We start from the raw sequence: 15,407 nt of genomic DNA on the forward strand, positions 1-15,407 counted from the left end.
TTTTACCTCCTTAACACTAAAGGCTCCACCCTAAAGACACAACCTACCTGATAGCTTTTTCTAACAACCTAAATCCAAAACCCAACCTAGATTCGTCTTCGTATCTTCAAAAATCAGAGGTTGTAATAAGAAGATCTTCAAGGTGCACTAAGCACCACCTAAATAATGATCTACTTAGCAATTCATGGCTTAAGAAATTGTATAGAAACTATGCCACCTAATGTCGAAAGAGACACAAACAAATTAATTAAGCAGAAAACAAAAATTGAGGTATACGTAGTCGAATTAATTACTAGAAGCATCTAAGAGTTAGGTAAGGGTGTAATATAATTCCAACACAATTATTCAAAATCAAAATTGTAGGCCATATATTCTTTTATTGCAATTAGATGCATAAATGCATCGCACACTCATGTTGTAATGCAAGTTGGATGTTAGCTAAAATGGGGGTATAGTACTTGTACATACTTTCTAATTGCTTTACTTACCAACCCTATTTTTGTTAGTAAAATAATGATTCATAGATTTATATATAGTTTATTAGTTTTACCTACTAAACCATGATTTCAATTTAATCTTGGTAAGAAAGTAGCACGTGTATGATTAAGGATGATTAGAAAAATTATTTACAAAAAAAAAATTAATCTCTACTTATAATATCATATCACATCATATCATTACTAACATATAAAATCAGTCTCGCAGTGAGGACACAAGACATCGACACTTGACATTCCAGTTTTTCGTCAAGTGTCGCGCCACGTAGGAGATAAATATGTATTATTGCGACACATATGATGCTAAGTAAGTGATTTTTAGATAGACTTTTAAAGATAAAATTGTTGTATAGAGTTTTATTATAGATAGAATTCTAATATTTCATATATATAAAAATTAATCATAACTTTTTTTCTTCAAAAAAAAAAAATATAATCATAACTTTTAATAACTATCCTCTAACTCAATTCTATTTCCATCATCAAATTCGTTTAAAAAGTTGTTTAAAATAAGATCCATTTATAACATATTTAATTATAAACTTTTATACGTAGCTAGTCAAGTCGTGTCACCAACTATTACAAGAGTTACTTCGTTAGGGCTATATGGTTACTTGGTCAGTATTATAGTGGTTACTCGATAAGTGATATAGATAAGGGTTACTTAATTAGGTCCTGTTCACTTCACCTTTTAAAAAAAATAATATTAAATAAAAATAATTTCACTTCAGTAAAATTAATTTCAACTCAGTAAAAATAAGTTCAGTTCAGCAAAAATAATTTCAGTTTAGTAAAAATAATTTAAATTCAGCAAAAATAATTTCAACAGTAAAAATAATTTCAATTCAGCAAAAATAAGGTGAAATGAACGAGGCATTAGTTAGATTGTTAGAGGTTACTCAGTTAGTATTACAGGGGGTTACTTGGTTAGTTTTATAAGGGTTACTTTGTTCTGCCAGATGGTATGACTAGCCTGATAAAAAATGTATTGTTATTTAATTTATTTTTAAAAAATTATTAGAGAATTAGTAAAATTAATTTTATTTTGGTAAAAATACTTTATATTATCAAAATCGATTATATAATCGTATATAACATTCAAGCTAAAATGTTTAGAACAATCCGGGCATCATCCGGACACAAAACTATATCATACTCCCTCTGTTTTTTTTTTTTTTATTTGCATCACTTTGGATTGCTCAAAGTTTTAAGGTAGTAATATAATATTGTGAGTTGGTGAATAAATTATTATTGTAAGAGTAAGATGGGGACCGTGAAAGAGAAAGAATGTGAGAAAGGATATACACTTTTATTATTTTAGTGGAGACCGTGAAAAAGAGAGAAATGATAAAATAAGTTGATTGGGGTTTAAAGTAAGAGAGAGAAATGAAAAAATATAGTATAAAGTCACCAAATATATATAGAAGTGATGCATTTAAAAAAAACACTCATAAAAAGAAAGTGATGAAAAAAAAAGGAGGGAGTATCATATCAGTAATAAATAAAACCAGTCTCGCAGCCAGGCCACGAGACAACAACACTTGGCATTTCAGTTTTTTGCCAAGTGACACGCCACGTAGGCGACAAATAGATATTGTTGTAATTATATTAGATGCCACATTAGATTAGATTGGGTAAATTTGTGTAAGAAAAAAAAAGTATACATAGAATAATCTATAATTCTTTTGTAAAAAAAAAAACTATCTTTTATTGACAATAGAATTTTACTTATATCAACACACAACATATTATAATTAATTTGAATATCCAATTAACAATAGAATGTTACTACTATTTGAATAACCACGTAAATATAATTATAAATATGGTCATGTATCATTAATATTTTTTTATCTAACATTTGAATATATATATATATATATATATATATATATATATATATATAGTTATTATTATAAATATAATAACAATAATAATACAAAACATGCCCACAAATAAGTACACTATTTATAATGGTATCCAGGGCAACGCCCGATGCACGTACTGTTGTAAATATAGAAGAAATCTATAGTAATAGTATAAAGAAATAACAAGTACAAGGTCTCCATTAAGAAAAGTCGTTTTGACATCCATATGGTGAACCACTAATTCATGAATTGCCGCAAGGGCTACCAAGGTTCTAATGGTGGCTATCTTAGTCACGGGGGAATAGGTGTCAAAGAAATCTATACCTTCTTTTTGGGTGAAACCTTTAATGACAAGTCTAGCCTTGAACTTATCTATGGTCCCATCCAGTCTAAGTTTCTTTTTGAAAATCCACTTACAACTTATAGGCTTAGAACCCTTAGGCAAGTCACAAAGATCCCAAGTGTGATTGGACATGATAGAATCTAGTTCACTCTTAATGGCCTCTTTCCAAAAACTAGCATCTATGGACCTCATTGCCTCATAATAAGTCTTAGGGTCTTCTTCTAAAAGAAACAAAGACACAACATGCTCACTTAAAGAATCCACGTCAAAGTCTTCTACAAGAAAGGAAGTCAAGAAATCCGGTCCAAAGGAAGACTCTACTCTAGGTCTCTTACTTCTCCTAGGTTCAACTACTACCACTTTGGTAGAGGAAGAAGGGAGATTAGAACTAGGCATAGAATCAACTAAAGGCACATCCATACTTGACTTACTAGCATGCATGTCTACATTAGAAGATAAAGATTTGTTCATAGGAAAAATATGCTCAAAAAATACCGCATCTCTAGCTTCACAAATTGTTATATCACTTAATAACATGAACCTATAGGCTGCACTATTATGAGCATATCCAATGAACACACAATCAAAAGTTTTAGACCCGACAGTGGATTTTTTAAAGTCCGGTAAAGCCACCTTAGCCAAACACCCCCATACTTTTAAAATACTAAAATTTGGACTATATCCCTTCCAAAGTTCATAGGGGGTTTTATCCAATTTCTTATGGGGCACTCTATTGAGTACATAACAAGCGGAAAGAACCGCTTCTCCCCACAAGTTATCGGATAAACTGGAACTAAGAAGCATGGCATTCATAGTTTCTTTTAAAGATTTGTTTTTCCTTTCGGCAATGCCATTTGATTGGGGTGTGTAAGGTGGACTAGTTTCATGTATGATGCCATTGGATTCACAAAAATCTTTTAAAGAATCTTTTCCATATTCACCACCTCTATCGGTTCTAACTCTTTTGATTTTAAGGTCTAATTGATTTTCAACTTCGGCTTTGTACTTTAAAAATGCACTTTCGGCTTCATCTTTAGTTTTAAGCAAATAAACTTTGGTATAACGAGAAAAGTCATCAACAAAAGTAATATAATAATTTTTACCACCCCTACTAGTGCATTTTTTAAAGTCCGCTAAATCCGAGTGAATCAATTCAAGTAATTTGGTACTTCTTGAGACCACTTGCTTAAATGGTTTCTTAGTATGTTTGGCCTCAACACAAATATGGTATTTTTCAAGTTTATCATCCATTGAAAAATTAATTAAATTCATGTCCTTTAACCTTTTCAAATAAGAGGAATTCAAGTGTCCCAAACGGTTGTGCCAAACATCCAAAGACTCAACAATATAAGCAAAAGAAGTACTTCCATTCTCATTCATAACATTCAAAACAAACAAACCATTATTGAGGTAACCTTTCCCAACAAAGTCTCCATTCTTAGTCATTACAATCTTGTCGGCCTCAAAGACAAGTTTTAGGCCGGCTTTGTTGAGAAGGGCTCCCGAAACAAGATTTCTCCTAAGAGAAGGAACATACAACACATTATTTAAAAATAAAGTTTTTCCGGAGGTGAGTTTGAGATGGACCTTTCCTTTGCCAAGGACTCCCGCGGTGCTACTATTGCCCATGTAGACATGATCACCATCGGTAACATCTTCAAACTCGGTCATCAAGGCCTTATTTGCACAAAAGTGCCTAGATGCTCCGGTGTCCAAAATCCACTCCACTTTGTTCTCCACCAAGTTGGCTTCTACCACCACCGCCGCAATGATTTCTTCTTTTTCCACCACATTGGCTTGGGAGGTATTGCCATATTTCTTTGCACCATGCCTCCGGTTGCATTGGTATGCTTTGTGTCCAACGATCCCGCACACATAGCAAGCACCCTTTGACTTTTGGATTTTGTTGTTTGGAGTGAGATTATTTTTGGACTTGTTGTTTCCCTTCTTCTTAGAATTGTTCCTGTTTTTAGACACATTCAAGGAAGACTCAACAAGATTATCTTTAGAAGAATTAAGAGACAAATTCTCAAACTTATCCTTAAGGCGATTAGCCTCCTCGGTTCTCATGTGACTAATGAGCTCTTGGAGGGTCATGTCCTTCTTCTTGTGCTTCAAAGAGTTACGGTAGTCATTCCAAGAGGGAGGGAATTTCTCCAAGAGAACATTAGCTTGAAGGGTCTCACACATCTTCATGCCTTCACCAAGAATTTCAGTCACCATGTTCTCATATTCATGGACTTGAGACATGATAGGTTTCTCATCATCCATCTTGAAATTGAGCCACTTGCCCATCCCGTACTTCTTTTTCCCGGCATCATCCACTCCATATTTTTTCTCCAAAGCGTCCCAAATAACCTTGCTTGACCTGAAATTGACAAACAAATCAAACAAAGTATTGTTCATATGGTTGAGGAGATGTCCACGAACAAGCTTGTTGTCCTTCTCCTTCTTCTTCAAGGCATCGGTGATGGCCGCCGGAATGGGATCCGTTGCAATCTTGGCCGCTTCCTCCACCTTCTCCAAAACTTCAATGACATCTTCATTCAAAACATAATCTATTTCCACTTGTTCAAAAAAGATTAGTAGCTTTTGTGACCACCTCTTGTAGTTGTTACCATCGAGAGGTTCCAACTTCGAGAGGTCGGGAAGAGACTTCATAATACTATTACCAATAGACATAATTTCGTTTTCAAATTGTTGTAAATATAGAAGAAATCTATAGTAATAGTATAAAGAAATAACAAGTAAGATCGAAAAATTGATCTCACAAAACAAAGGAACAAATGGTGTGTCGTGATGCAAATCACTGACTTGAAAACGAAATTCCGGCGCAACCACGGTGCTCAATTATATTCGCCAGCACGTTCCCTAAGGTTAACACACCTCTTCCACAAAAAGGCACTTTTGGGTGGAAGGTTGGAGTCAATTATCTTATGCCCAAAGAGAGATGTGTTTAAGCTATTGTGTTTGAATGTATTTTCAAGTGTATGAAATCAGAAAATTATTCTCTAATTTATAATAGAGATTGAGGTAGATGAAAAGATCATAGAGAGAATATTCTTGAACAAGAAGAATGAAATCAGAATTTTTAAGGTGGTTAAAACACCATAATAAACCTCTTAAATGGGGGGTTACAAGAAATCAAACTAGAAGAGGAATCCAAGGGATCCGTTGGAGTTCAACGAACAAACACGCGTCCGATCGGGCGGACACTCTTTTTTTCCAGACGTCTTCTCGCGCCCGATCGGGCGGGGCTCGGCGCCCGATCGGGCGGAGCTTGCCCGATCGGGCGGCGGAACTCCAGAATTTTACGACTCTTCTCGCGCCCGATTGAGCAATGCCCGCCCGATCGGGCGCCCATATCTGACCCTTTGAATTTCCTTTCTTTATTTCCAACACGTACTAGTAACTAATATATAAAACAAAACTTTTAGCCAGGTCACGAGACAGCGACACTTGGCATTTTAGTTTTTCGCCAAGTGTCGCTCCTCGTTGGATAGGTTTATATAGGCTTCGAAGGATAAAAAAAATCAGTTTAGAATTCTACATTCAAACAAATTTGGATACAAATTTAGGATAAAGTTGTTAGTTTAGAGATTTATTTTCAATAAAATACGAATATTTCATAAATATTAAATTATAATTTTATTCAAAAAAGTATAAAATTAATACTCTTAATAATTATATCATTTAAATTTATTTTTTATATCATAATATTTTTAGGAGCAAAGAAAATAGTTCAAAATGATGTACAATATCCATTTATAATATATTCTAATCAATTAAACTAATATACTTCGCAATATGATATAATTTTAATATTGAGTGTGGACATATCAACTGAGTCGGGTAATGAGTCATTTTGAATATAGTCATTTCAGGTTATGGGTAAAAAAATATTCAATCTTAGCCCAAAGTTGTGGGTTCGAGCTAACCCAACAGGCTCAGAATAATTTTTTTATTTATTTTTTGCTAATTTTAGAAATTTTAATATTTCATTCTTAATTTGCTATTTTTTTATGTATTTAATCGAACATTTTAATCAATATTATTATTAGTCATTACATGCTTACTACATAGTTTAAATCGTCACAAAAACACGTCAATTTCTAATTAATAATTTTGTGTCAATGATACAATTTAAAATATGATATTTAGATGAAAATTTATCTTAAAATTCAATAATAAATAACCCGAACATGGGACACAAAACTAGTTGATAAACTTTGCTTTGCAAAATAACCCTCTCTCCATTTATTAAATGAAAATCCCTTTTTTTTTTTTTTAAGAGAAGTGGAAATTGGTTGACAAACTTTTTTAATTTAGTAACCGGTTATAGAAGGTAATACTAGTATCACATGATTCAAATCTACAATTAAATGTATCTACACTAATTAATCTCCTCTTTAGTCTTCAATCTTAACTTTTCATTAGAGTAATACGTAGTACTGTAATACGTTTCAAGTCTAATATTAATTGCAATTTTGCAATGGGTGATAGATATAGAGGTTTTAAGATTTAATTTTGCAAATTGTATCAGCTTGTTGAGATGGCCGAGTTGGTCTAAGGCGCCAGATTAAGGTTCTGGTCCGAAAGGGCGTGGGTTCAAATCCCACTCTCAACATTTATCTTTTATTTTTATGAAGGATTATGTCACAACTCACTTTAAGCCATACTCGTATAACATATACTCCATCCGTTTTTAAATATTTGCTCCATTTTTCATATTTTCTCTTCTCCAATTCTCTTCACTACTTTTGCTTTTTACAATTTTTTATTCTTCCACCTATCCCATTACCTCCATATTTAATTACTTTCTCCAATTTCTCCTAAAACCCTACGCATGAAGAAATAGAACTAGTATTTAAAACCAGATGGAGTAGTCATATGTATCAAGAAAATATTCATGCATCATATTATTTATATTGCATTTATAAGTCATATCAGATGAGATTACATACTACAATCCAAAAGCCAAGTAGTTGGATGTATGGTTAATATGGTATTTCTCCACACGACTTGTTTGACATGTCATTCACATTGAAATTGAATCATACCAATATACCATTCATATATTAAAAACCTTTAAAAAATAACAAAAAAAAAAAAATAATATATGTGGAAGAAAGGTTAACAAATTGGCCAATATTTTAATACATTCAAAAATGAGTTATGAATAAAACATTAATTATGTAACAATGCAAGGAGACTTGCTTAAGCTTCTTGCCAACCATACTAAGCTATATAATAAAAATATAATTAACCAGTCCAAAAGAATACATTGATGTTGAAAATTTTGAACATGTGTATTAGTTTACAAAATTGGTTGGGAATTAATTAGTGGTAAGTATTGGTAGGTCATTTCGTCAAAGTGAAGAATTTAAGGGCAAATCAAGTTACATACGATGTGGGAATAATTGACAATATAGTCGTCACAAGATATTTTTGTTGGAGTAGTCTTGGCTGGACTCATTTACACCCTTAGGCCCTGTTTGGTTTGATGTAAAAGGTTTTCATGGAAAATGAATTTTCCATTTTTTTCCCATTTTCCTTTGTTTGGTTTGTTAAGGAGTGGAAAACAATTTTTCAAGGGTGGAAAATTTCATCTTTAATGATGGAAAACATTTTCCTTCCAAAAACAAGGGAAGCCACATTTTCCTCTCTCCTCCTTACCTCTTTTTTTACTTCCCTCTCATTCATCCCTACATTTCCACTCTTATTTTTTATTTTTCTTGGACTTTTCTTGTAGGCAACCAAACAATAGAAAACTAATTTGCAATTGTGTTTTTCCTTGAAAATATGTTTTCCATGAAAACTAATTTTCCATTGAAAATGTTTTACATTAAACCAAACGGGGCCTTATTTCGTTTTTTTTGTTTTTTTTTTTTCGTCTAATTCTAAAACCACAGCTAATAACATTTCCTACAAAAGATTTCCTCTGTATGTTGCTATCAGAGAAATTTTGTGTTTCCCTAACTTAGTATCTTTGGGTGAGTGTGAAAGTGTTGAGAATGATGTATGTGACAATATTTTAAATGAAAGTTTTTGGCACTAAATATTTTTTATGTTGGAGACTTGTAGTAATGATTTAAACTAGCCACGTTTACTTCATCCGATCCTCAGAAAACAAATTAGATCACTTTAGGAACCCCTTACTTAATCTATATATGGGGCAAACTTAGGTAACATTAAACTTTTATTTATACACTAGGTTAAAATTCAGTGGAATGCACGGTTGTTAAATAATTTTGACAAAAATGGTACAAAATATAAAGTATATAAATGATATACAGAAATATTTTATTAGAGTATATATGGAATATGATTGTCAACACTAGAAATAAAATATCATAAGGTATAAATAATTTACTTAAAGATTTTGCCAAAAAAAAAAAAAGCAAAAAGGCTGGAAATTTTTTTCTCAAGTTAATGATAGGTATCATTGCTTATTCGCTTTTAGTATAAGTTAATAGAAGATTAAGTTGAGTGAGGTAATAAACATGTTCAAGCTCGGTAAGTCGGGCTTATATCTAAAATTAATGTAACCTTGTATCATTGTATGTTACTTAAGGGGCGTTTGGTTTGCGGAGTATAGGTATGAGGTATGGGTTTAGGTTGACTAAAACCCATACCATATGTTTGGTTGTCAAAAGTCTGAATTTTAAACCCATACCTTAAGGCCATGTTGGTAAATGGCTTTTTGATGGCCTTTTGGTTAGCTTTTGGCTTTTTTATGTGGTCAAGCAGCCAAAAAATGTATTTGGTAATTGGCTTTTTAGTTAGCGAAAAAACTGGCTTTTAAGCCAAAATGAAAAAACTGTTTGAGCAGTTTTTTTTGTTGGCTTTTTGCTTGTTGGCCCACAAATTATCTACTCGTAATAAACAACCAACAATTAAGTTACCGAATACTTTTATAAACAGTCAGCTTAAACAGCCAATTTCAAAAGTCATTATAAACAACCAAACATTCCAACTGGTCAAACAAGCCAAGTGAACCAGCCATCAGCCATTTGCCAAACAAGGCCTAAATCCATGAGGTATGGGGTTTAGAAATCTTTGGGGGAGGTGAGTTTGGCTCATTTAATTTCCTTTGATATCAAATACATGGTATTAAGGGGATGAGATACCATTCCAAAATTGAACCAAACACATGCTATTAGATACGGAGTATCAAGTTTCAACCTGATATCACCTTAACCTCATTCCCAATTCCAAACTCATACCACTCTGCAAACTAAAGGCCCCCTAAGGTCTCCTAAGTTTTCAATGTTAGACAACATCCCAACTCAAATGTAGGTTATTTCTAACAATATAACTAAACCATAATCATTTGATTATTGTAAATTAATCCACACTTCAGTATTCTATAAGTATCTCCCTTATAATAGGAGTCGAATATAAAATCAACGATCAAATTAGCGTTGTTAAAAAAAACGGGTCGTAGGCCTTGTTCGTCAAAACACATAAGTTGTTGAAGTAACATTTAAATTTTGGCAAAATCTAATAATTTTAGCATTTTCATTCTAAAAGCTAACTTCATTACTACATTTTTTTTTGAAAGAAACTTCATTACTACATTGCTAAACGCTGATGATGTCATGACAAGTCTTGAATCTTGATTAATCTTGCTTTCAGTTCTTTAAGGCTAACAAAATATCTAAAACAAAGAATATATATTCATCTAATCTTTAATATTCTTTGACCATTGTTATTATACTTATGAAAGTGCCAAATAGACCCATAGATTATGGTGTTCACTCAAGTAAATCCCAATACCAAGATAATTTATTAATTTGTTAAAATTTTGGCACGTACCTATACCGCTATACGGTATATGCTAGCGTATATCCGCAAGCATTGTGCTGATATTTTCCTCTTGACAATAAATGATCAGCTGTAATGCCTGTAATTCTGTGATTAGAAAAATTATGAAAAAAATTTCACAGTAGAAAGTACACATTAATACAAAATACAATTACAGTGAAAATCTTATTTTAATAGTTTGTCAATGTACATATATGATCAAAGATTCAAAATTAAATCTAAATATCCAATAACAAAACTAAATGTGATTATAAGAACCAAAAAAAATCATACATTAAATTAGAAAAATTCATTTCTAATTAGATGAACTAGACATGACCTTATTATAGTCGACTCTTCACCACAATAGCAAGTTATTAATATAGTCATCTATACTTTTCAGACAAACGCACTTACGCCGTAAGGAATCCGCCTTAACTAACATAGTTATTAGGCAAGATTTTCTTACATTAACTTGATAAGTATTGTGTGTATCTCGTGTGTGATTCATAATTTGTAATCGGGTGACATTTTACTAATTGAGGGTCTACTTCTAATTGGTTAACCATAAGTTAGTTGGAGTGAGACCGTCAATCAAGATCCCAAACCCGGATCACATTTTAGTTAGAGAAGAAATACCAGTCGAATCTCATCAATAAGTTATAAACTTATAATGATACCATTTCTAATGAATCATTTCACATAAATTGAAGTAATTCACATAAATTGAGGGACAATATTGGTAGAAAAGGCAAACATACATGCGTAAAATTACTTGATCATTTCTTCTTAGAAAAAGCAAGTTATAGATGCATTGAAATTGAAATGAGAATATGAGATTTTGTGGGTCATAAATCAAAAATATATTTACATACTTATATAATTTCAAAAAAGAAAAGTGAAAAAAAAAAAAAAACATATTTAAAAAAGAACGTGGTACATCGTGATCACAATCACCATCTTCTAAATGTACATTTCTTAGTCTCACCAACCATTTCCACCATCATCAACTGGTCCACCACTACTCCATCCTTTTCACCAAGGAATTAAAATAATTCCAAGAAATTAAAAATATAAACAATTCTAAATAATCTATTTATATCTAAATAAATAAAATAATCCTGTTTTCAAGGACAAAATTAAACAAAATAAACAGTTTTCGTTTCTCTCTTCTTACATAATTCTTTCATCCTCTCCCATCTTGTGGCGGATGAAGAAAGATTATGAACACAAAAGCACTAATTATTGTTTATATTACCATAATCATTATTGATCATCCGAACGCGACGGCGACCACGGTGACATATCCATAGGATAACTCCCCAAAACCCTTAAGAATGAAGTGAATTCCTGAACCTCAGCTAGGGCATTTTGAGCTCTTGGCTCGGCCATAGACGCCTCGAAGTCAACGTAGAACATGTACTCAAAATGCTTAGCCGTCCCCACATTGGCATCGTCCACGAGCCTAATAGGCCGGTGGCGGTGGGGCCGGCTCTCAATCTTTGTTAGGCTAATGTTCCTAAAGGCAAACGCCGAAAGAACCTTGAATAAGGATGAGGTTCCCTTACCCTCCCCGTTGTCATGGGTTGCAAACACAATACTTGTTTTAAAAGGCCGGTCGGTTCGGGGAATAATCGGCTCCCGGGCTAACATAACAAACCGGGTCACATTTCCAGAGTCATCTTGTATACCATCAGCCAATATCTGTATCATGTGACAAAATTAAATTAATAACATGATTAATAAATAATTTTAGTAGGTCAATTCTGATCAACCAAATTTAATTTGTATTTTTTTTGGAGCGTTTGGTAAGAAAGGTAACATGCGCAATCGGTATCTGTCTATCTGTCATGGCTAAAATGCATCCACTACTATTAATCGAACTATTATTCATTGAGGAATTCTTTTAATTTTTATTTCTATTTTGAATTTAATCAATTAGATGCCAAAATACGTGGGGGCAAGTCTACTTGTTAAATATAGAAAAATTAGTGTCAATTTTTCAACAACTAATTTTTTTCTTTTACGAAAATGATTGCCAATTTGCATAAATATGAATAAATAAAACTTGTACATAGTAGACTAAGTAGTTGGAGACATAGTCTAACAGTATGGTTGGTCAATTATAATACAACGTAGATGACGAAAGGTGTTCCCTAAAATTCTTTTTTACCTCTAATCAAAATAAAGTCTATTTTAACTAGTAAACGTGCTAGAGTGGTGCACGAGCATTAACCAAATTACCCAAAGGTCGTAAATTTTCCAAAACGTCTTAAAGTTTGGAATTGATGACAAAATCACACGTAATTCTGTATTAAATCATTCTATTTATTAAACAAAAACATCTAGAATTGCTTATCAATTTTTTGTTCTATTAAGTACAGAGTAAGTTTTTATTGATTCTTATTTGAACTAATCTAAACTTAATAATCATAGCAAACTTCAATGATTATAATTTTTTTTTCCTTTTTCGTACGGAGTAAGTGAAAAGAACAAGTTCATGTGTTACAATTAAGGCAATAATAGAACAAAAGCAAAACACATGGTTCACCTTCACCCACAAGTACAAAATTCTATGGTAGTTGGCTCCCTTACCACACATGACTAATTTCATTTTAATTCCCTAAGTAAATTAATCATAACAACATGCTATTAACCTTTGACAATTAATCAATAATAATCTTGTTTAAAACATCATACTCCTACCTAAATTCTTATTATTTGATAATGATAGTCCTTTCACTACGCTAACAAGCTAACATTTACATTCATAATTTCAATTATTCAACATTAGGCACTCAATTATTCAACAACTTACTCCATTTTCATTAAAATATAATTAAATGAATCATGTTTAAAGTCAAAACGTGTCAACTAATAAAACAACGGAAAGATAGGGGTAACGCGACAATACCTGCAAGCCGTAAAGATCGGCAGCGCGTGCGGAGGCGATAGCGGCAGTATCCCTCAAACTCTGGGTAGCAACATACTCAGCAGCACCAGCAGTATCATCAACAGCTTCTCTAGTAACATTCAACCCTAACTTGGTCAACGTATGTTCACACTGAGCAAGCGCTTGAGGGTGCGAAATAACGCGCGTGAGATACTCCTTCCGAACCCCAGGCAACGCCAACAAGCAATGGTGCACTGGAAGCTGAACCTCGCCAACAATATGCAACCGATGCCGGAGCAAAAGATCGTAATTCCGATGAATCGAACCACCGAGAGAGTTCTCCACCGGAAGAACAGCACGATCGGCGATCCAAAGCTCGACCGCTTGAAACGCGACCTCGAATTGATCGCAAGGGATGGCCTCGCAACCAGGGTAGGCTTTTCCGGCGGCGGCTTCGGAGTACGCGCCGGGAACGCCTTGGTAAGCGACGCGAAGAGTGGAGCCGTGCATTGGAGCAGGGGAGAAGTCGGTGGAGAGAGAAAGTGGTTTCGGGAGGTTGTTGGTGGTTGTTGCGGCGGCTGTTGCGGCGGCGGTTGAGACAATTGGGAGGAGATTTAGGGTTTTGTGGCCGTTCACGGTGGTGATTTCGTCGGGTTTTTCGCCGGCGCCGCCGTCTCCGGCGGCCGGAGTTTGTTGGGAGGAGAGGACTTTAGAAGCGAGTATTGCACATGAGCTTTGCCAGTCGGCACGTGTGCCGGAAACGGCGCCGTTTCGACCGAAGGCGGAGCATCGGATAGTGAGTTGACTCGGGTGGAAACTGAGTCGGGTTGTTGTGGTGGTGGGTTGACGAGTTCGGAGTGGGTTTGGTGTACCGGTGGTGGTTGGTGACGGAGATAGCGCCTGCATTTTCGCCGATTTTTTTGTTTGATTTCGATTTTGTTGTAATGAAAATGAGAATAATAACAGTGCTAAAAATACTAAAAATGTAAAGATAATGTAATGTGCAGTTTATATTTCGTATAATGAATATTTTTTTTTATAATTGTTTATAAAAAAAAGCTTGAAGTTCTGTAAAAAAGGAACTGCAAGCTGAGGGTAAAGGAAGAAGGGAAGGGGTTTATATATAAAAGAGGAGAGAGAAAAAAGAGGGTGGATTGGTGAATGTGTGCGTGTAATGTGGTGGTTCGGTCAATCTCACACCTACCACCCTCTATTTTTTTTTTTAAAATAAAAAAAATACTTGTATTATTTCTGCCTTGTAGGAAATTTTCCTCAAGTAGGACCAACTTTTTTCCCAAAGTAAAATAAACAAAAAGTATGGTAGATTCTGTGCATCTACCTAGATTATGAGCAAAAAATATCTGTGTGGCAATGTGGTAAATTTGGTAATTGAACAAAAGTAAATACAAGGACTTGTACTAGAAAAAGTAAATTTTACAAATATACGGAGCATTACAGAGTTTATATATAGTAGGAATTTATAAGACCGGGACCTTCTTCCTTCAAAAAAAAAAAACCGGGATCATTCTTCAATAACGTGAATAATGTCGACTGGGAGGGTGGGGATTTCCTTACCTTCTCCCCCTCACTCAAGGTGTCTTGTTTGCTAAAAATGATCTAGTTGATTTATGCATGGGAGGTTCCGTTCTTTGTTAAATATATATGTTGATCAAAATATAGCCATGTGAAATCTTGTCAAATTCGTCTCAATTTATACATTCGTAATTGTGTACTTTTATAATTCTTTACTTATATAACTTGAGATGTATAAAATTATACATTGACAAGTATAAAAGCCAAAGTATATATATTACAATAAAAGTGGGCGAAAAAAGTATTTTTTCATCATTGATGAATAAGGAAATGCGAGTACTTTTTTTTTTACCAATATGAAAAGAGTTTAGCCAAAAATAACACATCGCCTCTAATAATTATGACCTGGGTCTTTATGGAAAAAGAGAGGACATGCATGACATTATAATTTACAGATAAGGGTGTAA

At 33.5% G+C, this 15,407-nt stretch overlaps 1 protein-coding gene and 1 non-coding gene across 2 annotated transcripts; one reads left to right on the plus strand and one right to left on the minus strand.

Moving 5' to 3' along the window:
• The first annotated feature begins 7,254 nt into the window (after positions 1-7,254).
• On the plus strand, positions 7,255-7,335 carry TRNAL-AAG. The gene has a single exon. It is a non-coding gene; the product is annotated as a tRNA-Leu (tRNA).
• A 3,999-nt stretch (positions 7,336-11,334) lies between these two features.
• On the minus strand, positions 11,335-14,498 carry LOC110738121 (arogenate dehydratase/prephenate dehydratase 6, chloroplastic-like). The gene is made up of 2 exons (XM_021918487.1): positions 13,429-14,498; positions 11,335-12,218 (listed from the first exon to the last, which is right to left on the minus strand). Exons 1-2 carry the CDS (start codon positions 14,311-14,313, stop codon positions 11,781-11,783), a joined length of 1,323 nt encoding a protein of 440 aa, XP_021774179.1. The 5' UTR covers positions 14,314-14,498; the 3' UTR covers positions 11,335-11,780.
• Between the last annotated feature and the right edge of the window lie 909 nt (positions 14,499-15,407).

Source organism: Chenopodium quinoa, unplaced genomic scaffold, assembly GCF_001683475.1.
Source record: "Chenopodium quinoa cultivar QQ74 unplaced genomic scaffold, ASM168347v1, whole genome shotgun sequence".
NCBI lineage: Eukaryota > Viridiplantae > Streptophyta > Magnoliopsida > Caryophyllales > Amaranthaceae > Chenopodium > Chenopodium quinoa.